Consider the following 25469-nt stretch of genomic DNA (forward strand, 5'->3'; position numbering starts at 1 on the left):
CTGCCTCGGCGTGACTCATCACAGCGGCGCGGCTGCCGCCGCTCCCCCGCCAGCGCCGCGGCCTGAGCCGCCCCCTCGGGCGGCCGCCGGACCCCGCCGGGCTCCCCTCAGCGCCGCGCGCGCTCCCGGCGCCCAGGCGCGCCCCCCGCGGCGTGCGCGGCCCCGCGGGCCCGGCTCGGGAGCGCGCGCGCAGGCGGCGGGCGGGAGGGAGGAGGAGGAGGAGGAGGAGGAGGAGGCGGCGGGCAGGGAGCTCTCTGCGGGCGCAGTGCTGATCCGCCGGCGGGCGGCCGGGAATGCGAAGCGATGGCCGCGGGCGGCTCGGGCAACGGCGGCGGCGGCAGCGCGGAGGAGAAGACCTACCGCCGCTTCCTCGAGCTGTTCCTGGGCGAGTTCCGCGGGCCCTTCGGGGCAGAGCCGGAGCCCGAGCCGGAGCCCGAACCGGAGCCGGAGCCGGCGGCCCCCCCCGCCCGCCGCCGAAGCCGCGGGAGAGGCTGACGAGGAGCCCGGCGCTGAGGGAGAAGCGGGAGCGGCCGCCGAGGCGGAGGAGGGAGAAGGCGGCGAGGGCGATGCCGGCGACCCTCAGCCGCCCGCGCCGCCGCCGCCGCCCCCGCCGCTGCCCTCGCTGCCCCGGCCGCTCTCGGAGCACATCACGGAGGAGGAGGTGGAGGGCGAGTGCCTGGACCTCTGCCTGCAGCAGCTCTACAAGTAGTGAGTGCCGGGCTGAGGGGAGCGGGGCAGGGCGCGGGGCCGGGGGGAGCCCAGTGTGGGGCTGAGGGACTCCAAATGTGACACTGAGCGAGTCCCGAATGAGGGACCGAGTGGACCCCAGTGTGGGGCTAAAAGGAGCCCCCAGTGTGGGGCTGAGGGACTCCAAATGTCAGACTGAGCGAGTCCCGAATGAGGGACCGAGGGGACCCCAGTGTGGGGCTGAGGGAAGGGAGCGGGGACAGGAGGGATCACCGAGGCAAAAAGAGTTCAGGACTTCGGTGGTGTTGAGCATCTCGGGGTCACAGAGTGCTGCCCCGAGGAATGCTCTGCTCTGTGCCCTGGGCTTGCCTCTGGCCGGGACAGGAGAAGGGAAGAGACAAGGCAGAGCCACGAGCATCCATCTGGAGAGCAGCTTGCTGGGGAGAGGGAGCGCTGGGGGAAATGTCTCACGCTCTGGTGCCAAAGCGAGGAGCGGGGTTTGCCTGGGGTTCGATTGTGCTGGGGCTGGAAATTGAAATGTTCCCCCTCTGAGGGTTGGTGAATGGGGAAACCTCTGCCAAGAAGGGGAGAGAAGAAGGGGCAAGGGAAGAGAGGAGGTCCATCCCCTTCACCCTTCAAAAAAAAACACCAAAAAACCCACCGCACATGGAGAAAACCACCCCGTGTATTCCCAGACCGGGGAGAAAAGAGGAGTAGAAAACCTCGGGAGAAAGCTCTCCATAATCATGGGGATTTTTCTGCCGTCAGCTGGGGAAAGCCGGCTATACTCGGTTCTGTACGGAGGCAGTTTCCAGATCTGTGCTTTCTAAAGGCTGGTGCATAAAGAGGAAACAGATGGGATCTATTCCCAGTGTGGAAAGTCTGTGGACTGAAACCTAAAGATCAGTTACCAGTGCCTTGTATTGTGCTCAGCTCCGGCTTTGAAGGCTCGAAATAGAAGCGGTTGTTAGTGGCAATTCTTTAGGAACCTTTTTAAACTGATGCCACAGGAGGAGACAAATGAAGCTGTGAAAATCTGCACAGCACACCGGGGAGCTTTTCTGCCATTGAGCCGGTAATTGTAATGAGAGGTGTTACTCGGTCGCAGATATAAATAAATAAAGAGAGAAAAGAACCGGGTTTTACAACTGCATGGTCTGTTTCTATCCAGTTCTCATCTGCCCTCTGCGTTTGTGGGCGATAGGGACAGCACAATGATAGCTGCAGAGGACAAAGCTCTCCTATTCACACACGCTCGCCCTGCCACCTTTGGAAAGTCTCTGGAATACAGCAGCACATTCAGAGGATGTGGTAGAGAGCAGAGAGGCAAGTCCCTTCTACCTATTTAGGACGCGTTTTGTTGGGTTATTTTTAAAACAGGCTCGTGAAATCCAAAGTCACGTTAGTGGGAATAAAGTTTTCGACGTGGAGCAGATTATTTGAAAGTATTATTTGAAGTATAGCTATGAAAGGATTTCGAAGTGGAATTCCTCCCCCAGCCCTTCTCTCTCTGCCTGTCCCCATACCCCAGATTCCCCAGTTTCTGAAGCTCATATTCATGGCTGAAATTAATAAGGGAAAAAAAAAAAGACCTTTTGAGAGGAATCTTTTTATAGACACAGCTCTTGCCAGGTTGTGGCTCCTTGGGTTTTTATCAGCCTTCCGTATAAATCTTTGGATGGCCCCTGAATGAAGCATCCCCTGGCTTTGTTTGTGGTAAAATCAATGCAGGCTTCCTTCTCTAGGCAAAAACCAAGGTCCACTTCAAACTCAAGGCAGCAGGGGATTATGTTGTAAGGAAAGAGTTTCCTAAAGGCTTAAATAAAACATTTTAGAATATTATAAGTCTGATCTAACAAGTCCCAAGACAGAGCTAAACTGAAATAGCTTTTTCTTGAATGATGGTGGAATCTGAGGTAAGTGCAAATATGCAAAAGTATCTTTCAGGTAAGGTGCTGTAATTTTAGTTCACTTTCCCATCTTTTTAGTTCACTCTCCAGTCACCAGAGAAGCTTCAAATCTGACCAGACTAAAAACAGCCAAAACCAAAATGTTTTCACCCTTTACAGCCAAGGGTTCAACTGGTCAGAGGGTTCCAGAGGTGGGAAACTTGATGTATATGAGTAAAGCTGCTCTTGTGCCAAACAGCTGTGAAAATGTTAAAATAAAAAAAAAAAAACCCAAATAAATAAAAAAGCATGTGAAAACTCCTGTAAAAGGAAATATTTCCTTGGTTTGTCATTAGGAGGGGAGACTCTGTTCTGAAGGCATGTTTTCTGCAACTATATATTAGTCAAATGACTGGTTTGCATTCTATGTAGCATGAAGATAAAACCCATTGCTGTGAAAAATCCAACAGCTGTTTTTCAGCTATTTTAAGCACAGAGCTTTGGATCTTTTTTGAGGAAAGTAAGACCATTTCAGAAATGAGAACATATTGCTAATCATGACAAAATATAATGTTTTCCTGCCACTGTGTAGATCAGTATCAAAGAGTTGGTATTTATGAGATTTTTCCTGCTATTTTCCAAAAGACTCATATTCCCCTTTGAGGTTTCCTGTTCTTGGTTTTTGGGTTAGTTTGTTTTTTTGGGTTTTTTTTCATAGAGGCAACATATGCTTGGAAAATTAGATTAATGTAATCTTCATATCTGTCTAAATGCCACAAAACGGGCACTGTGTGTTTTCTTAGTGACCCTCCACAGAACAAAACCCATCAATAGGAGGTGCATTAGAGGGAGAAAACAGTCAAAAGGGAATTGCCTTGGAACATTGGCTGATAACCACGAAATGAACTTCCAGGCTGCAGCTAGACCGTATTATTCAAGAGAAAAATATATCATTTACATCGTTTCTGTGTAGAAACAAGCATACTAAGGCCTTGAAACATTTAATGTGAGGCCTCATCACTTGCTCCTGCTGAATCAGACCTGATTTCTGACTCATTTTAAAGGAAGAAGTTACTAACTTGGTGTAACAAAGTTCCATATCATGCCCTGGCCTCTTCCTCTTCCTACTGATACTTTTATTAAACCTGACGCATTCCAAAAGCTGGCTCTTGACAAGACTTCCAAAAAAACAAATCAGCAAAGTTGTGCTTGCCAAGAGAGGACACAGCCAGACTCTTACAAGTCGTGTCACCAGGAAGAGCAAATTTGTCTTGCTGCTACATGTTTGGGAGTTTTTCCCTGTGCAAATGAAATACTTTGAAAAATTCGACTGTAAATTCTTCTTACTTTGCTTTTTCTCTTTTTTTTTTTCCCCCAAGCTTTGATGGGAATAGACATAGTTGGTATCATTTCCAAGTTCAGGTTTATTTTCAGTGATTTTGGAGGTACAACTTTTCGGCTTTCAAATGTTCATTTAGGAATTCAAATTTCATTTGAGCAAGCTTAGAAAGTAGCCCTGCTTCTCCAGAGTTGAGTTTGCAGAGGATGGTAAGTAAAATAAAACTAAAATTTATTGTCATGTCATCTTAAGTGTTTAACAATGTCCCTGATGACAACATGATTATTTTAAAGATTGCAACAGCCTTGATTTGACTTAGAACATGAAAAGAAAAACTTCCACACACTCTTTCTTCACAGAATACTGTGCTAAATACACAAAATATTTAGATTCTAATAAAACACATTATTTGAAGTGAGTTCTTTTAATTGATTCTTTCTTTCTCATAAAGAGAGAAAATATTTATTGCTTATGGATTTCCCTAGTCTTACAATTAAAAAACCAAGAAGGGGAATGTACAGTCACCCTTTTAACAGTGGATTTCTGTAAAATCTGGGCAGTAAATGACAATGGAGGTTTTGCCCCTCACCTTGCAATGTTAAGCTAAAGAAGAACTTCTCGTGGTCATTTTCCATGAGCAGGAATCCTTTTTTTAATAAAGGAAGCTCTTGAAAACTGCTCTTTTTGCTATTTCCATCTCTGTTGAGTGGAGAGATGGAATTCTCTCCCTTTAAATAGCAAATATACATGTTTTTATATGCTCTCTAAACCCCTAGCACATGAGAACTGGTACTGTTGTCACTTTAAGGTGAAATTTATAAATGATGCTGGATGGGCTTTCTTAGCATCATATTAAACAGGCTGTGATGTTTTACTCCTTCATAATTCGTCTTTTATAATCAATTCTATTGATTGCAATCTCCAAGCCCTTTTAAGAAATATAATTAACTACTTGCCACGTCTAATATTAATCACAAGGACCAACAAAAAAGTCATTGCATCTTTTTTAACATGGTGCTTTTTTCATCATCTTTTGTGAGGTTTTTCAATAGCAATGATAATGTTGGCCTGTGCCCACAGTGAATGACAGGAGGAGATATTGGCTGCACTGGCTGGGGCATTTTCTCTGGTTAATGAGATTGGATAGAGAACATTCAATTTCGACTCCACGTTAGGAATATTTAGTCTAATCTAGGTTTGGATTAGATCTCAGGAAGGAATTGTTCTCTGTGAGGGTGAGGAGACCCTGGCACAGGCTGCCCAGAGAAGCTGCCTCATCCCTGGAAGTGTCCAAGGCCAGGCTGGATGAAGCTCTGAGCACGCTGGGATAGTGGAAGGTGTCCCTGCCCATGGCAGAGGTGACACTGGAGGATCTTTAAGGTCCCTTCCAACCCAAATCAATCTGGGATTTTCCACCCCCAGGCTGTAGCTGTGTTGATGTCTCACTGTAGCCCTGGTTGGTGCCTGAGATGTTTGGGTTCCTGCAATTCCTTTCCCAGGGAATTTTCTCTTAACAAGAGATATGTTTAAAGTCTTTCCCCAGGAGGGACTTCTCTTGACATCCCTCTGGTCTGACCAACGTGATTAAAGAGGTTTTTCTTCTTGTCACCAATGGAATTGGTCTGTGTAGAATAGCATAAAAGGGGAGACACTTCCCAAAAATAGAAAAGTCACTTTTTCAGCCTTCTGAAGCTGGAGTTTTGGGTCCTTGTGGTGTACAACAGCCACATCTCACAGGGGCCCCTCCAAGATTAGGAATCTCCTCCAGGGGTGGTTGTTGAGCTGGCTGGGTACAGCTGAGGATGCTAACATCACACCCCAGGGATTTTGGTGTAGAAATCCTGGTGTTCCTCTGTGAAGAAATCCTAAATCATCCCACAGGATGGTGTGCAGAAAGCCAAGAGCTTCCATAGGTAGTCACTCTTGACAAGAACCCATATTCTGGTGGTGAGCCAGAATATTCATGGCACACACATTTCACCCCCTTTAGCTTAGAAATCACAATAATCTACAAATAGGTGGTGTTTAGAAATAAACATTTCCCAAACACAACTGATTCTCTACACACTGAGGGATTCTTCTTGTTGTTTCTAAGGCATATTCAGCTCATCCTCCCACGTTTTTAAAAACACTGAAGGAAATAAAATATTTTGATACTCATTTTTTTTTAAAAAAGGAATATCAGCTCAAATAAGCTGTCTAAATTGCAGATTTACATCTTGTAATGGTTAACATGTAAGATGACATTTCAAAACTTCCTACTTTATGATTAAAAGGATGCTGAGTTTTTCAAGCACGCGGGTGACTATGCTTGGAAGTTGCTTTACATAGCATTAAAAAATTCATTCTTAGTGAACAGATTATGGAAATATATTCATTCCAGTGCTTTTATTTCAATGAACGTTGCTGGTAGTACAACACATTAAAGGGAATTAATGTTGTTAGGAGTTTTTCACACCAAGATTTCTTTTGACCCAAGAGCAATTTGCACAGGATCTGTTCCTCCTAAGTTAGACTGTTTTCTTTTGGGCACAAACTGGCTGAAGAATCAGATCTGTACTAACACATTCTTTTTTTGGATCTTTCACAACCACTTTTGAAACTAAAATCTTACTGGCCATCGTGTGGAACTTCCTTTGACTCTTACCTTTTGGATGTGATGAGCTTCATTCCTCTGGAGAATTTGTTTGGTAATTCTTTTTTTTGCACAAAACACTCCTCATAGAACATTTTTATCCTTAAAATCCCTCATTGTAACTGCCTTCAACAGTGGCAGAGTATTTCTCCACCTGCTCTTTGAAGAACTCAGTTGTGGTTCTTTTCACAGAAGTTTAAACTTTTAGTTTGCTCTGCATTCTGTGAGCAGAAGTTTCAGTGCCTTGGCTGCTGTGTCAGAGATGTTTGCTCTCATCCATTTTTGTTGTCTGGCTAAATTGCTGACATGATCACATTAAAAGCAAAAGCAACAGGGCATGCAGAACACAGATAATGAGAAAACTATTTATTCCTGTATTTGATACTCTGAAATATTTTCTGGCTGTTCCACACCATTTTCTTTCTTCCCGTTGTTTGGTGCCTGCTCTTTTTTTGGTTTGTTTTCTCCTCGCTGTCTAGGAAAGACATGTGAGAAATGAGATGAAATGGAGTTAGCAGTTTAAAACATTAGATGTTCTTTGAAGCATGCTGCAAGACTCTTATGCAATGCAATCACAATTATGTAATAGAAATTATTATAAAAACAAATGAATCCTGGACAATATGTGTGTGTGACATGTTAGGAACCCATGACATTGCTAAATGGCCACTACTACAAGTTGTACTTTAGGGCCTTCTGTTTGAGTTGGCTGAAATCTCAATTCCTAACCAAATATTCCAGATTCTTGTTGTTATAACACACTAGTGATTAGATAAAATGATTGCAGACTGTGGACTTGTTTTACAGAAACATTTCTGCCGTGCCTTTGTACTTCATTAGGAAGAAACAACATTACCCGCCTTTAATAAGACATTTTATAAAGAAGCAATCATCAGAGCCATAAATTAGGAGTGCGTGGGAAATAGCTGCCCTTGGGTACTTCTATAATTAATACAGAAGTTAAACAAGTTAACCAGATTGCAGGATTACCTCAGTTTATGTTTGTATTGGATGGAAAACAGCTGAGGGCAAGTAATGATTGAGTAACTGCAGCAGCATTTGAAGCTGTGGTGCTGCTCCCAGCCCTGAACTCTCTGTGCACTCTGAGGCTGGATGGGTTCTGGAGCAGGATTACACAGTGGGCTGCTAAACTTTGATCATGGCAAAATGGGCTTGGACACACACAAACCTGAAGTGGGAAACTGTAATTACAAGAAAAGGAATATTTGATTAATCGGGTAAAATTGTGGGCAGCTCCTTAATTTTCTCAGAGGACGGGGTTTTGGAGCTATTTTTGCTGGCTTTTGATGATCCAGTAAAGCCTGTTAAATTGTACCTAACTGCTTTTCAACTTTAGCTTCTTCTGCACTTCATTTACAGTAAAGAATTTGTGTACTTTCTCTTGTTTGACAATATGACTTTTTCATAGGCTCTGAACTTCCACACGGTGTAACTAATAATAGAAACAGCATGTAAAAATAGGCCCTTGGCATTTTAACTTCTTGGCACTGTCTCGAGGGCTGTTCCTTTCACCTCAGGCTATGACCTTCTTACTGAGGTTCAGAGAGCTGAAATGAACGTGGTGAGTTGTTCCTCGTTAGTGTTACACACACGGTGCTCTGCATGTTAGATTAATTAGCTGCCACAGTGGTTCTGTTCCTTTCAGTCCTAGCTCTCAAGTTCTGCAAGGCTGAAAGCTCCATGCTCTAGCTGAGAATTCATCACTTTTTTTTTTTTTCCCTCAGCAAAATAAATATTAAAAATGAGATGTTTGGTTTGTCAGTATGTAGTAGATCACCTGAAAACCCAGGGAAACATTGGAACCTCTGAGCCCAACAATGAGAAATTATCTGAAATTCCAACCTGGATAAGAAGTAGGAATTTAGTAAGTTATAAATTAAAGGTACACACTTACACACAACACGACATGTATTTTAAACTAAGGCTTTTCCAAGTTTTTCCTATAAGTGGTGTCATTCTGTTTGTCATCTCATTGCCATGTTTGAGGAAATATAATTAAATTAATGCATTTATTTATTTATAAAGGTCCCTTTCTATAATGAGTTTATCCTCTCAGCTCTCTTATTACCACTTTCTTCCAAAAAGCTGGATAAAACCCTAAATATTTGGTAATGAGAAATCAGAAGGTCAGTATTTCTGGGGATTAGAGGAACAGCCCTGTTTGGGACAGAGGCACTTTGTGCTTGCAGAGCACGGGGGTGTTGGGTTGTTCTTAGTTCTGCTTTCTCACTGGAGTTTGCTCCTCAGAGAGAGAGGGATCTACCTGGTGTGACATGAAATCAACCTCTCCTCTTCTTGGCGCTCCAAAAAGTTCAAATTTTAAAATATCCAGAGGATCAGATTCTATAAGAAAGTTAGTTGATCCTAACGTGAAGTGAGTTGTTGGTGAAAGTGCCCCCAGCAGAAACGAGCATTGATAAAACACAAGTGTGAGCTTTTAACCTTTTACCTCAGTGGTGCAAACTGTGTAAATCAATGGAAATAATTGTCTTCTATATAAACAGAGAGTGAGAGTCATCACTGTGTAAAACTGGTGTAATTCCCTGTGGGGTGAGTGGGAACAGCAGCTGCAGGTTCTGGGATGTGTGTCCAGGCTGGAGAGGAGCTGAGCCTGCATTAAGTGACTGCTCCTTTCCCCAGTGAAACTTGCCTCATTTCTGTCAACCTCCCTGAGTTTGGCTGATTAAGAATGACCCAAAATGATCATACAGAATGCTTCAAATCTCTGCTAATTACATTGTACACTGATTTTAGAGAAGTGGGTTTTTTTTTATTTTTGGATGCTTTTGGTTTAGCACCCCACAATTCACATTCACTTTCTTTTCCTAAGTGCTGATGCTGTCCATGACATACAATAAAGTCATCTCCAAAAACAAGAGCCAAGCCACAAAGTTCTAAATCTGCCTCTGGGGATTAGAGAAAAAATAGTTTATTCTACAAAATTAATAAATATCCTAAAAATATTTCTCTCCTCACCCAGATTTTGCAAACTCTTCCTGTGTCTTGGGAGATGCAAGTAGAAAGGTTCGTCAGCAGGGAATAAATAGAGTAGAATACAATAAATCTGAAAAATACTTCTTAAATTCATCCTAGCTGGTTGAAAATTTAATGCAGAAAGCAATGAGCTCTAAATATTTAGATTATCATTCTTTAAAACAGCTCTTCTTTCATTTCTGTTAATGCAATTCTATATTAAATAGCTTTAAGAAACCAATTACATATATTTTATACATTAAAAAATATGAGACTTACTTAATAAAAAGCTAGTTTTGCATTATCATATTGAAAACTATTCAATTTATTGTTCTCTGAAAACTGATGAATTGGAGCAATTCCTGGTTCCATGCTCTGTGCATCTTAACAAGAGGAAAAACAAAGGCTGTAACCCAAAATATTAAATCTGAAATTTACACTTTGTGGGGAGGGTATTATTTTTGATTTTTCTGAGACAGACATAACAAAGAACATCTGTTGAGGAAGTGCAGAAAGAAGAAGGAAAGCACTTTGAGGAAGTTCTGCTTTATATTTGTAAAGATATGAAACCCAGCTCATTAAGGTAGTGCGAAACGACCAAACAGAAAGAGGAAGAATGAGTTAAATAAAACCACAAACTCAAGTGACCCGCCCATTCATTCCTTAGAGAATCACTGTCAGTCTGTGAAAGGAGTTTGCAAAATAGAGAAACTCCTCAATTTTTTTTTTCTCCTGGCCGAGTTCTTGAGCTGAAGTTGGTCACACAGAGCTGGGTTCGTGCTTTGACATCGCTGCGAGGTATCGGGGCTGTTACTTTAATTTAGAGACAGCTCCGGTGCTTTCTCATGCTCTTGCTTTCATGGGGGGTTTGCTATTAATATCCTGCTACCAGCTCCAGATGCTTCTCAGGGAGCTGTTTTAGGCTGCACTCAAAGTTTGATTTTTTGGAAAGACTGATAAAATAATTCAAGTGTCTCCTTTCGGTGGTGTACGAGGTGTGACAGTGTTCGTTTTGCCTGTGGCTGTCTGGCAGACGGAACAGAAAACATTCAGAGGTGTTAAACCCTGGTAGTGATCCTGGTAGTAACAATAAACCTGGAGAGTTCCAGGGAAATGCCACAGTGTGTGTGGAGGTTAATCCGCATTTTTTGCATGTCAAGGACTTCCAAGTTCTGTCAAAGGAAGTTTGGGCTAAATAAAAAGGCACAGGATATGACCCTCAAAAATTGCTGCTTTTAAATCCCAGAATAAACTAACACATCCTCCAGTTTCATAAACCCTTATGTCTCAGAACTGAGTTAATTAATTTACTCTATATATATCCTTTATTTTAAGGAAGATGATTTGTTTTACTTTCCTAGGAAAAAGGAAGGATAAATACATAAAGCAGGGCAGGAGGTTGGGAAAATTTATAGGGGGAGAAAAAGAGAAGAGCAAGTCACTTCTGGTTTAAAAGTCAACATTCAAAAACTCTTCTCCACTTAAAAAAAAATCCTTTTCATTCTTGATCTTTTCTCCCGACTCTCTGCCCATTCCATGACAAAGTTCTCATTTCTGTAGTTATAAATTTAATTATAATTATATTGTGCTGCTGCTACAAATACAAACCCAGCTGGGAGTCTTGTTTGACAAGTGCTTTCCTTGTGCCTCTCAAAAAGTCCCATATAAAAATGGCATTTTAAAATGCCACAAAAATTCCTAAAACAGGAATATGCAAGAGAAAAGGTGAAATAGGAAGTGCTGCCAAAGTGAGTAATCATTGTATCACAACTTAGCTCAGAATGATACAACTGATGTAAATTTAAAATAATTGAGAAGAAACTCTGGTGTTGGGTTTGTTTCTGAAAAATGTACTTGGAAACATTTCAGGCTTTTACTCTGCAATCGAGGAGCTTGGAAACTCTGTAAAAAAAGAACAATCTGAAATTTCAGTGGAGTTGTTTTCCAACAGACATAGCAGTCACAAATTAACATTTTAGGAAGAAAGGGGCAGAATGAGAAAATGTAATGGACACAGTATCAATTGAAAACAATTTAAGAAATAAAACTGTGAGAGTAATTAGACCTGAAACCTTGGATCAGATCAAACAATTAAAAGGAATTGCCAGGATGATCACTTCAGTTACCTGCTCTAAACAGGCTGTGTTCAAACCTCCCAGTAAAACACTGATTGCACCTAATCACCCAATCCGTTCCAGTTAGAGGCTGGACAGCTGAAATCGATCCCAACTGCAGCACTCCTCCCTCTGCACAGAGAGAAACTGGATATTCTGTGTGATTCCTTGGGGGAAACTGCACCTTTTACCCAACCACACTCCCGTATTTATCCAATGATTTAGCTGTAGGGCAACAGCTGAAATATCATAACTACGGATTTATAGAATTGTCATCTTTCTCAAGTTTCACCATTCTCTTCTGCCAGTGTCAAGTGTTTCTTCCTCGACAAAGGAAGTCTGGCAAGGTGAACAGATCCTCCAAATTGTCTTGTTCATCCAGTGTTTCTGTTCTGGCTGCTCTAACCAGCCATAAGATGCTTTTATGTTTCCAGGAGTAGCTTGAGAAGATAAATCTGTCATTCTCTATCAGTCCCTATTGTTTTATACACAGGAAATAAGAATTCATGTTTTAGAAACCTCATAACAAACAGGAGGTCAGTGACACGGCAAGTTACCCGTGAATGTGGTGCTGATGAACTTACACCTATTTGGATGGGATTGGCAATGAGTAGATTTGTTCTTTCTGACATCTAAGAGAAGTTGGTAATTATTAGGTTTGTTCCTTCTCTTCTGTAAGGGATCTGGTTTTCTGCTGGCTGCTGGCAGAATTGAAGTGTGGAGTGATGTGTTGACCTAATATCAAAATAAGGATTTTGCAGTAGTAAGTATATTTATATAGTATAAGTATATTTATATAGTATATGAAGTATATTTGTAACTCCCCCAATTCCATGCTCCAGCCCACATGCTGGGATATCCTGTAGAAGAAAACATCCCACAAGTATTATTCTGCTCCACAGAATCATCTGTTCTTTTCCACCTCCTGGAGCCAGAGACAGTTTCCACATCTCTGTTGTGTGAACACAGTCAATTGTATGAGGATGATGCCTCTCTCTGCATTTGCTTGAAAAGGATCATTATTCACTTGTTGTAACCATAATCTGAGGGAAAACCAAAATATCTGCATGATAAGGCAGGATTTTTAACACAAGGCTGATTAATTTTACTGACATTTTTACTGCTGCTCTCTGTGTGTAGTTATAAAACCATTGTAGTACTATCTGTGAAAAGGGGACAGACTACTACAGAGTATATGAGTAGCAAATACAAGCTGCCAGTCTCACTTCAGAGCAAGGGGAAGTGACATGATAAGGAAATTTTACACTCAAGTGTCTAAAATTGCTGCCCTCACCATAACACTGGTGGGAACAACAAACTGGGAAAGTTCCCGAAAAACGGCAGCGTAAACAAAGCACTTTGGGAAGTGTTGCCCTTGATATCAGGCTTGGAAATATTGTTCTGTTTATTTTGTCTCTGCAAAATATTGGCCATGGTGTTCAATAATAGGGAGAAGAGGAAAAAAATAAGCACACAAACGCACAGCCCTGTCTAGAACAGCTTTTATCTGTAGCCAGCAAACTTGCCTGTGAGCCACCAGTGAGATCAAATGAGTTTTCTGAGTTTAAAATAAACTGATTGGGAGCTTATTAAAAATACAGAACTGGTTAAATGATGTGTTAGTGTGCGTATGTGCAAGGTCTTGGGGGTTTTTGTTCTGAATTAAGAATGCAGGAGAATTGTGATGTTTTCCTCTCCGTTGTGTCTCAAGGAATGCCACAGGAACTGAAATAAGCTGTCCGTGCTCTAAGGTGATTTAGAGTAAAAGTGAGGGAGTGAAGAGTCAGAGATGATGGCTCTGTCAGGATTTAGGCTTTTCCACCTGCAGGGAACAGACCCCTCCCAATAAAGTGTGTGAGGCACCCTATGGAATGTCCATTTATGTAAAAACCAGTGACAATCTGTGGGACTCTAAACCCATTTATTGTACTCTTCACTGGATTTGCTCCTGTGATAACTCTGAGCTGTCATCTCCCTGTTTCTGAAAAATACCTAAACCTAAAGAATCCAATCTGGCTGGGACATAATCCTAAATGGCCACGTTGGATATGGATTCTGCCTATCAGTTCTCTCCCTGTTTGTCTGGATAAGCTTCATTCAAGCCCTATTGATCACAATTAAGGGTTGAAATTAGAAATTGACTTTCATTAGCTCAAGGCAAATTAATCTCAAGGCACTGGAGGAGGTTGTACTCACTTTCTGTTAGCGAAGTTGACAGTCAGGTTCAGCTGGAATCCAAAAGTGCAGTGGGAAGGCTGTATCCCAATATCTTAATGTGACAGCTACCAAGGGAATTACTTTCAGAAGCAGAAGAAGGGAAACTGGAAACACTGAGGGGGTGGATGCAGACAGATATGACAGGATTCTAAGAACCTGGGATTCCTGACAGCGTAGGCCTTCAGAGCCCACCCACTGAGCTTTGGCAGGTAATAATCTAGGAAATTATAATACACTTATTTTAAGAGAATCCGTCGAGATGTTTGATCCTAGATCTTCATTACACATACAGCAAGGCTTTTGCTGCTGGAGCTCTGTTATTTTCCCAATTATCTTGAAGGCAAGAAGAGATTTCAGAATGGATTTCGTAATGGTGTAGCATCCAGTGAAGTGAGCACGAGTCTGACCACATTCTGCAGAACCTATCATCGTGATATTCCTGTAGGAAAAAAAACGTTCACTCAACTTAGATGTGCTGCTCCTGAATGGAGCTGGCTGAGATCCTCGTGCTCTGTGTGTGGGTAATGATGTTGCAAAAACCTGGCACGGGGAGGAATCACTGCAACTAAAGAGCTGAGATTTACCCCTCCTCCCAACTGCAGGGTTCCTCCAGAAACTCCTCATTTCAACAGAGCAACCCAGTGCAAACGACGGGAATGAAGTGTTCACAAACAGTGGAATTTGTGTTGTACTGCTCAGCTCGTTCCTCTGACACAAAGCCACCGGACAGCTTTGTCTTACAGCTCACCGGATTAAGCACAGGGGCTGGATCTGTGTGCTCCTACAAAAGCCTTCCTTCTTCCCCCACCAGCCCCCTGAACATATTCTGAATCTGGCATATAAAGCAGTGTGTATGTAATCGGGGGAAGAAATGGAATATATTTCCTGGTGACAGGGGAGTTCAGGCTCTGCTGGGACAAATGGCAGCGCCTTTAATGAGCTTCACGGTGCAAGATTTAGTGGCATCGTGGAGGAATTCCTGTCAGAGTGGGGCTCTGATAGCACTTATCAAAGAGTACATGCTACTTATCTATCTGAGGCAGGGAACTCTAGCTCCCTTTAACTGTCAGCACATCTATAATCCTTCCAAGTCTGGAATTGTTGATAGAGTGCCAAATATCTTGGGTTATGGATTGCCAGAAAGAGGGAGATCTGTGTTTGTAATCTCAAACAAAGCAAATGTAGCCGTTTAATGAAATTCTGCTGAGCTTTTAATATGGCGTAATAGAAGCATGATTGGTCGTGGGTTTTTTCCGTATTGTTTTGGAGATAAGACAGAGGGATTGGGATAGAGAGAGATTTGGGGATTATAGCTATCTACCTACAGATAGATAGCACAGGCAAACCCAGCTATTTATGTTGCTATTTTTGCATGATGGAAGCTTTAATATACACACTGGAATGTTCTGGTCAATTAGTACCTTTGTGGCATTATGAACATGGTGTTAAAGGACATTGGAGATGAGACAACGTTGTAGCATTCAGCAATGAAAAAATAACATCAAATAGGACAAAACAGCCTCTGCTGAATGGTGTAATCAGCAAGGAGGCTATTTTAATTCTAACTCACCATGAATCAACATCTGTCTGCTTGCTGCTTTATCTTTAAAGGCATACACACACAGACATGTGCATGCACAAGCTCTGGAAATAAATATATTTTAATCTAGGGCTGGTTGAGGCTGTGGTTTCACTGCTGAAACCCAAATCCTGTGCTAAATCTCAGCACAATTTCTGCCAGCTGCAGTACCAGGATTTAGCTCAGGGCTCCTGCTCCCCTTCCCCAGTCAGTGCTCATCTAAAATTTCACACCACTGGCACTTCTGCTGGTGATTTACATGGCACTGACAGTGGCACATGAAGAACAACGTCACCAATTCCTGTCATCTCAGTTCTTGCCAAGTGAGTAGAAGCTCATCACTTTCAGCTTTCCTGATGGAGATTCTTACTGAGAGGGGGACAGCACCTTCTGCCCTTGCCCTGCTGGAAGGTATAGCTGTTAACAAGAATAATTACAGCAGATGAGTAATTCTTGTTCCCTGATCAAAACAGAAAAACAAAACAAAAGGGTTATCAAGCATTGGCACAGGCTGCCCAGGGAAGTGGCTGAGTCACTGTCCCTGGAGGGATTTAAAAGCCATGTGGATGTGACACTTGGGGACATGGGTTAGTGGTGGCCTTGGCAGTGCTGGGGAACAGTTGGGCTCAATCTTTAAAGTCTTTTCCAACCTAAATGATTGTATTCCCTTTTTTCCCCTTCATCCTTAACAAAGCCCTAGGGCGAACAGCTCCTACTAGCCTACATTTTTCTTCATTTCCTTTTCAACTCAAGGGTAACAGCAGCTCAATCTAGTAAAATAAATGTTGATTGATGGAGTTTATTCATCACGCCAAGCTAATGAGGCATCATAAATATATTTGTGAATGTGTAAAATCCATTTGGGGCAATGGCTTCAGTTGGATAAAAGGTACAAAGTCTTCTTGTTCCGCTTGTCTTGGAGGGAGGAACCAGCTGAGCGTGTCACTGTTGATTCCCATTTTTTTCAACCTTCACTGGTGCAAATAGGTTCTTTTGCAAAATTCTCCAGAGGAGAAACATGACAAAGCAAGCCTGTCTGGTTTTTGAGTTTATCCCCAGAGATGCAATCAAACAGCAGAATCCGATCCTGAATTTCAAGGAGGAAAATACACGAACATTTCCATTTTTCTTCTGCTGACATATTTTGTTTATGGAGCTGTGGCTGACAGGACTTTTGTGGCTCATCAGTGTTCTTGTTTCACTAACCCATGTTTGCTACAGAACTGGTTTCTGTCCTGTAGGAAAAGAGAAAGGTTCCTACATAAACATATCATATTGTATATTGATAGTAAACCAGGGATCTTGACCTAAAAATATCTGAGAGTCTGCAGTTAATGGTTTGAAAATGTCTGCCTGTGTTTAGAAATGTTTGTCATAATACAGGAAATTACAAAGGCAATTGGTAGGCTGGAATTCCTTTCACATGGGCTGCTTGTTTGCATCTTAATGAGATACTTTCTCATTAGTCCAAGAAATGCAGGTCAAAGAAACTCAGGCAAAATCTGATAATTTTGCATCTCTGTACTCCTGTTCATCTCAGGAAATCTGGTCTGAGTCAGTGAATATGGACTGTCTGTTAACTAACAATGTTATTTGTGCAGAGAGGAGCAAATTAACTTTTCCTTGCAGAAATACCTCACCACAGTATCTGTGCCTTAAATCAGTGAAAGGTTTGTTATTTGTGTTGATATCTCCCTGTGTTTTGCAAAGTTCAAGAGAATAATATTTCAATATCGTATTCCTTTGGGGATGATGATTGTGCTAGTTAAAATTTCCTGTAAATTGAAATGTTACTTTTAAGGTCATTATTCTTCGTGCATAAGCATGGAAAGAACATGATGCATTTGTAATGGAACAGAGTATTGCTGTGGAAAATGTCAATTGTAAATTGTTCCTCTCGTGTATACAGAGATTCTGATGTCAAAGGTAAATGTTGTGCTATTAAATGGAATTTCTTTAGCTATAGAAAATGTTCTCAGACTCAGGATTGTCTTCTGAGGATCAGCTTGTCTGATTTGGGACTCAGCTCTGAGAGCCTGACGCTCACATTTATCATGAGCAGCAAAGCCAGAGCAAGTGGCAACATCCTGATTTGCCAAAGGGAGTTTCCTTCCCGTCCTTCTTCTTCCATTCAGGATTTTAATGACCCTTCTGTCCTGGGAGAAGGGTGCAGGTGCCCTCCTGGCCCTGCCATAGAACAAACAACTCCGTGCAATAAATAGGCGAGGGCTCTTCTGTTGAATTTTAAGGTAGTTCAGGTGATCATTTTCCATTAGCAAAACCTGGAACTACATCTGAGCTTTTTGACCCTAATTTTCCTGGGATGTGACCATGGAACTGAGACATTTACACTGAATTGTGCTGAGTTCTGTGCTGACTGCCCTAGTTTGGCTTTGCCACCACCATGGCAATGGTTGCATCCCATAACATTCCTGAGTGGAGAAGGCCTATGGCATTCCCACCCCTGTTCCTGAGAGCAGGAAGAGCCTTGAACGTGAATTATTGCACTGGGTGAAACAGAGATTAAACCAGCAATTCACCTGATGGGGTGAGCACACAGGAGTGAAACTGCATTTTTAAGCTCTGAAAATGTTTTCAAGACTTAGGTAAATTTTTGTCAGTCTGTCAAGTCTAAACGTTAGCTCCCTGATCCCTAAACTTGCTTCTGCCAAATTCCAATAAGCATTTTTGGAGGGGAAAGGTTGAATTTTGGCTTTGCCTCGCGAAGGCGTGCGAGAGCACACAGCATATCCACTATATTTACTGTGTAAACAATATAAACTCTTAGTTCTTCCTCCAAGAGCAGATGTTCTATTCCTTTTATGGGTTTTTATTGCCTTCTGTGTACTTTTTCTTGTTTGTCTGCACTGGGAGGGGAAGTTGTAAGGAGAGAAGCTGGACTGAGATCCCAATCAGAGAAAATATTCGCGCAGGGTTTATAAAGCAGGATAACAACATCCCTGTTTCCAGTAACTACCACCACTCTGTTGGCTTTATTTTCCTTTAGTGAAGAGTAAACTGCCTTTTTAATAGACCTATTCATTATAACTGAGAAGAATGCTTCTCCCAGGAGGCAAGAGTCTGTTCAGAGCTCACTATTTTGTGTGTGAATTTAGGATGGAGGTTTCTTCCCCTCGTGCATCCCTTTACACTGATCTACAGTGTGATTTTCCTGCCACTTTGTCACCCTCACCCAACAGCGTGACATTGTCGCCACTACGTTTATTCCATCCTGAGTAAATATTACATTAAGATATGTCACTTAAGAGAAGGTGTGTATAGCACTATTTAACTTTTAAATGCTTAACAGATCAAAATAATGAAAATAAATTGCTCCTGGGTAAAGTATAGGAGGAGGCCCATGAATTTTAAACAACTGGCCTCAATTATCCTTCCTCCTGTGGTGCTTCCATTCAGATAAGCCTGCAGCAAAGCACTTGGCCTAAAGATGTTCATATGCTGTGGTCTCTCCATGGAAACAGTCTTAAACCAGAGAAAACAATTCCATTTTTAAAAAGGCTGAATCTCCTTTCCAGTTGGCTCCTAAAATAACTTTGAGCTCAGCCTCACACGTGCTAACTGCATGTTAACTCAGCAAGGGCTGAGGGATGTTGTTAGAACCATTTTAAGGAGAAAGTTGGGGACACTGCTGTGACAATCACTTCAGCTGCCAGTGTGGCCTTAAAGAAGGATCTGTTCCCTCGCCACTGCATTTTAATGTGGTGGCCCTTTCGGAAAGCTGAGGATTATGAGCTTTCCTAAACTCATATTGTGGAATCCTGGCACCACTTAACCATTTGCATTCTTTTCCAGAGGCAGAAATTCCAGTTCAGGTTCTTTCTTCGAGCTCTTTCAGCAGCTGCAGGTGAATGACCTTGTCTGTACTTCCCTGTTCTCTCCAGAGAACCCCAAATTTTCTCAAACACATAGGAAAGAATCACCATTCTGTTTTAGTCATAATTAGCCTGAATGTTAAGCCCAACAGAGAGTTTCAGTATCTATTAAAATTAAATATGTATTATAATCTCCCTTGGAACTGAATACTGATTCCTTTTGCATCATTTTCCCCTCCATAGCTCTTGCACAGTAAATTTGCCTTAAGAGACGGTTGTATTTAAGAAAATAACTCAAATTATTCTGACCATATGTCAGGGATACCCAGAATGTCTGCATTTTACAGACATGACAGCTTGATCCAAAAGACATAAAAAAGCCATTCTTGTTTTTGGTGATTTTGGGGAGGGAGTGCTGTTGTGAACAACCTGGCTATTTTAGCAATACACACTGGTGGCACACAAAGCCCCCACTGTTCACAGGGTTGGAAACTGGGACAAAAAGATAAGTCAAGACTTTCCTGAGTGGATGCCAACTCCTTTGTGAACTGTCTGAAATGCCCAGATTATGTTGATTCCTTATCACCAGGAGAAACAGCAAATGCTGTACAATTGCTTCACTCACGTTGCCAGGACGTGACATCCTTTGGGCAAATTATGTCTCCTTTTGGAATCCAAATTATTTTTATCCTAATTTTCAAGGTCCTATCTTATTTTAGCCAATTTGTTTCCTCTTTGTTGATGGCCTGTGCTGTGCCAGCTTCCTGCAGGCTGCTGTTCCCTTGTGCAGCCATCAGTCTGTTCACCTTTCAGACCCTCTGTGCCCATTATATCCTCTCTGATCTTGGATGATTCTGCTTTCCTCTCATCCTTTAGCTTTCTTCAAGATTAATGTTTCCATCAGCCTTCCACTGCTGACTCATTCCTGATCTCCTCCCTGACCTGCTCCCACCAACTGGAATATGTCAACCTATGAAAATCATCTACTTGAGAGAGAGAATGAGCAGGAAAATATATGGATAATTAGATAATCTTATCATTTCTCTTGCTGTTCAGTGCCTGTCCCCATAAAGCTTAAAGCTATACCCTATTTTGACCTGTATTATTGCACAAATCCGGCCATGGGCTGACAGAAATGAGGCTTCATTTGCTCTTTTTTTGGAGATTATTATCCTTTGCTCAGAAACTGCACAGCTCCTTTCCTTTCTGACAATTTTGGACATTTTTCAAGTGTTTCTCATCCGAGAGTTTTCAAACTCATCATTCATCTCTATGACTATCCCATCTCACATGGATTAAATTTTGCCTTGAGTTATTTCTTAGCATGGGGAAAAAATGGGATTCTGGAGTTGATTGGTTTACCAAAGAAAACCTGTATTAAAGCTGAGCATAAGCCTGAGTTTTCTTCACTTCCTATCCTGGCTGCTATAATTTCTTCCTATGCCAAGCTAAGACACAGCAAATAAAATTCCAGAGGGTTTCTTGGGCTTGGTTACACCAATTTTAGCATCATTTTTGTCCTGGGGGAATATTGTCTCTCTAGTTACTCTGAGATACTTGGAATCTCTCAGGAAAATTAAACCATGTTGCTTCCTGTTTTTCTTCCTTGACTTCTTTTGTGTTTCTATAACCTGAGGGGGGCTGGATAAATCTGGAAATGACTGTCAGCCTGAAGGACTTGTTGGACCTGAAATCAGAGAGTTTGTGGTGAAGATTGAGCACTTCATGCTTTGGTTCTGTTGTCCAGGTGTCCTGGGGACCAAACTGGGGTGCAGTGATGCCAAACCCGCCTTCAGAGGTTGGATGGTGGCAAAGGGACAGCAGGAGAGGAAAAATCATTTATCTTCATTGAGGGTTTCTTCAGTGGCCAGCAAGTGAAAACTTCCTCTGAGGAGCAGGGTAATAATGGGAGATGGAAGGCAGTGTGCTCAGTTTTGGAGTTACTGGAGCTGCTGCTGCAGCCATCTAGAAAGAGAGATTTCAGCCTGCAGCAGGAGATGAGAGACAGAGTGGGAAATGAGGCCCCAAAATGTCCTGCAGCATCCCCACTCCTAAATACCCTGTGAGTGGAGGAGGAGGGAAGAGGAGACCTGTGCAGCTGGAGGTGCCCTTTGAATTGATACTTCACTTCCCAGACCACTGCTTTCCACATGCCCTAACATTTAAAACAAATTGGAAATATTTCAGAGCTGTGAGTATACACAGCCTAATCTGTTTAATTGCTGTCTGACAATATGAAATCAGTTCTGAATGTATACCATTCAGTAAAATAATAATTACCATAGCAACACACACTACATCTGAAACACAGCTCTTCCCTACAAAAACCCAAAACCAGAAAGCCTGAACTCTTCACACAGCTCTGAGAGCAATTAGTGAGGTTTCTTCTCCCCTTTCAAATCACTGTATTTGAAAGAGGCCGACAGATGTCGAAAGGTAAATAACAATCAAATGTTGTTTCTCCACTCCATCCTTAATTAGGGATAAATCAGTGCATTGTATCTTTTATGGCAGAGATTGTGACTAATTCTGTACCCCAAAGCAGGGACAGGATGGCAGCAGGGACACCATCCTGGGCCCTCTCAAATCCTTCCCCCACTGCACCCAAAGGAAAATACATTTTCTGGGACCATTTCCCCAGGTCTTTTGTTGCAATTGTTCTGCTCCTGCCTCAGAACTGGCAGTGAAGGTGCCCACCAGGATGTTCAGTGGGAATATTCACTGCACATTAGAATTTGAAACTGTATTTCTGGAGATGCAGTGGCTCAAATAGAGAGGTGACAGTATTTTATTGGGGCACTTTCCTGTTCTTAAATATAAAAGGCCTTGGCTTTGTGTGTGTTGCCGAAGAATATTGGAAGATGATGTGGCTTTCTGTGAGTATCCTCACAAAATGAGGTAAAATGCTTCAGTTTGAAAAATCACATTCATTTTCCTTTACCTGTTTTGTTTCTCCCACGGGGAGGTCCTACAGTAAAACCTGCTAAGATCCATGTTTCTATTTTTGAGTTTTACTAAAAGAACACTAAGGAGTTTGACTGGAATTTGGAGGCAAAGGTGTTTGCAAGAGCACAAATCCACAAACCAAAGTTAATCCCAGAAAATTAGTGCAGTTCAGTCTTTTCCTAGAACTACAATGATCACATCTCTGCGAATATTGCTTGATTTTTATTTATTTATGTACAAATGTATGTACATGAAGAGCTCAGTGATTTTCCTTAACTGGTACCATTACTGTCAGCACAGCCCAGGTCCCTGAGTTCAGAGCTCCCGGCCACAAAACGACTTAAAAATTTGGTGTAAGAAAAAAAATAACCCCCCAGTCTGAGGTGTGTGATTTGTTCCCTTCTGTGGTTTAAAATGACAGAAGTGAGGATGAAGAGACTTTGCCCTGCAGGGAGTAAAAAGCTCCTGGGTGAGTGATGGATGGCTGCAGTAAAAATGGTTTTCTTTCCAGAATGAATTTAGAAGTCACTGGGTCCATGATGTGAACTCTGTGGTCTGCTGCCCTTGGGGGATTTTTTTTTTTTTTGGTGGTTTGTTTTGGTGAGGAAGAGAAACTGTCTTCAAAGATTAGCTTATTTACAGAAGTGCTTATTGGATGTGTGCAGCTGATTTCCTGCCCATCATCAGCAGCAATTGTTCAGTAGGTGCAGGCAGGAGGTTTGGTGCCAAAACCACTGAGGATTCACCGACAATTTACCCCTTGAATATTTAGAATTGATGACAAACCCTCTCTTGTCTTGCTGGCGATTTACATAAACAGGTGATCATTGCTACAAGCCAAAAAAATCCTTTTTTTTTTCTTTCTCAAGCAGTGGAAAGGTGTTTTCAGCACAGGCACCTCTGTCCTTCTGCAGGGAAAGGGCCACTTTTGGGAGCTCTTCCCTAAAAGATCCACCCTGCTCCTGAGCTGACAGGCTGCAGGATACCTGAGCACTGCAGATTATCCAGGTACATAAGAGCATTATGCCATTAGCAGGACTGATTTGTGCCATTTCATTAAGAATTACCTAATGGCAGACTGAGAATTTTAAAGCCAAACCTTGGTTATATCTGTGCACTTAATTATCATTATTTTTGGATGCAACTTAGGACCGTGTCAGGAAATATATTTAAATTAACTTTTAATGTGCAAAGAATTATAGACTAACAGATAATGGACATTTTTGCATTTTATTCTGCATATTCAGAGCAGCTTCATATAAAACAAATTTTCCTAAGTGATTTATGTTCAGAGGACAGAATTATTTCTTTGGCTACCTGCTCAAAATGTATGAAATGCAAACACAAATGTGGGAGAGGAGCAGAGAACTATTTTTCTCCAGATAAACAGAGAATCCTGTCTTTTCCACCACTCCACTGATTGCTTAAAACAGAATGTCTGAAGTTTTCTGCATTTTCAGCAAACTGCTCCTTCGTGGGTGTGAAAACAACACTTTGATAACTCCATCTGGTTTTTTTATCCCTTGTCCTGTTTATTATTTTGTTGCAGTGGATTTCCAATTTTTATCTGTGTTTCTCTGGGGTAGAATTTGTAGTTTTCAGTTGCTTGGATGCACAGCATCAACAAATCCTTTGGAAGGACTTTTTCCGGGAAGCAAGGACATGTTTTTATCTGCTGTTGAAATTGCTTCTTTATTCACTTTTCTTTTTCCTAGCCTGTGCTTTCTGGGTTTCCATAACAACACAAAAACTCTTTCTATAGTGCCTTAGTATTTTTTGTAACAAAATTCTTATTTTGTTTCCCCTCTTTTCTCCCCCCCCCCCTTTTTTTTTTTTTTTTTGGTTGGATTCATCTCAAAATGAGCATTAATTGCAACCAACAGTGGGAAGAACTTCTTTTAGTAAGGAATTCATAGGTCAGGATTGCCTCCTGTGATCAAATATTTTTCCAGGGAACATGCCTGCAATCTTCACATTTTCCATATTTTTTTTCCCCTATTATTCCACAGAAATATATCATAGCAACCCAATCTCCAGCCAGGAGAATTCAGGAAGAGCTTCCAGCACCTCTGGGAGCTCTGACAGACCCTCCCCAGGCCTTGGAATCAGTGCTGCCCTTCCTGGGATGCACCTTTTGGCAAGGCCTTCTGATTTAAAAGGCTTAATTTTATTATTTTTAACCACTCTTGTCAGTTTGAAAGCATTAATTGAATTTTGCCTGTGTGTTTATATCTCCAGAGAGATTATTTGTGACGTGAAGGATGGAACACTGAGAAATTTCATGGCTTTCCACTGATTTCTTTTTCCCCCCTCAAGCTATCCTTTATTGTTATTTCTGCTTTAAATTTCTTTAAACCCTAGATTTCTTAAATAGCATTAAATTTATGGAGGGACTTTTGATTTCAGCTTGAGGTTCACACAGTAATTGTGAATTTGGAACAGAGAGCAATGTCATCTTGAAGTCACTAGGTTAGAACTTTTTTCTTTAGATTATATTAAATAATTCATCTGGAAAAATGGTAGTAAAGAGATTTAGTAATGCTTTGGTGTTACTTTGATCCTGTTGTTTAAAGGTAAGTTTTCAGAAGTTCAGCAGATTGGGGATCAGTGTCACTCACGTGTTTTGAATGCTGATGGTCTGGAAATGAGGGAAATTCAAGTGTTTTCTGAAGTGTTGAGGCCTCATTCAAGGTCAGTCACTGTTGGCAAAAATCCTCTCTGCAATTCAAACTTTCACAGGAAAGAATTCCTTCCCAATACCCATTCCAAACCTCTCCCCTCCTTTTCTAACATATGTATTTTTTCTAATGCTTGTGCATAAGGTTTGGACTTTTCAAACCTTCATAAAATGACCAAAATACGAAACCAAAGTTATTTATAGTACCTGAAAGAGTTTTTATTTGTGGGTACAAATTCTAATACCTGAGCAGATGGCAGCACCTGCAGGGTTACAGATGTTGGTATCCCTCGGTGCAAAACCCAAGATCCTGTTGTGTTTCTAAAGATTGATTGCTGAGAGTTTATTCCAAAACCCATCATAGCAGTCACAGTAAATATAAATAGTAGACAGAAAAGGCCACGTTTTTGGAAGGTTATCCAAGAAGATGTGTGTGGAGGTTGCTTCAAAGGAAGACCATTTTCTCTCTGTTTTGCTCTCATTTTGTGTGTTAGAGCTGCAAACCACACTGTTAAAGTGTGAGTGCATTGAAATAATTGACTTTACAAGATGTGTTAAA

The 25469-nt window shown here is 41.7% G+C and overlaps 1 protein-coding gene across 1 annotated transcript in view; it reads left to right on the plus strand.

Moving 5' to 3' along the window:
• The first annotated feature begins 252 nt into the window (after positions 1-252).
• PPM1E (protein phosphatase, Mg2+/Mn2+ dependent 1E) overlaps positions 253-25469 on the plus strand; it is a 60920-nt gene continuing 35703 nt past the window's right edge. Inside the window, 2 exon segments of the mRNA XM_066333485.1 lie at positions 253-452; positions 454-708. Of these exon segments, the coding sequence (XP_066189582.1) occupies positions 304-452; positions 454-708 (404 nt within the window). The 5' untranslated portion in view covers positions 253-303.

This window comes from Sylvia atricapilla, chromosome 20 (genome assembly GCF_009819655.1).
Source record: "Sylvia atricapilla isolate bSylAtr1 chromosome 20, bSylAtr1.pri, whole genome shotgun sequence".
NCBI classification, from domain to species: Eukaryota; Metazoa; Chordata; class Aves; order Passeriformes; family Sylviidae; genus Sylvia; species Sylvia atricapilla.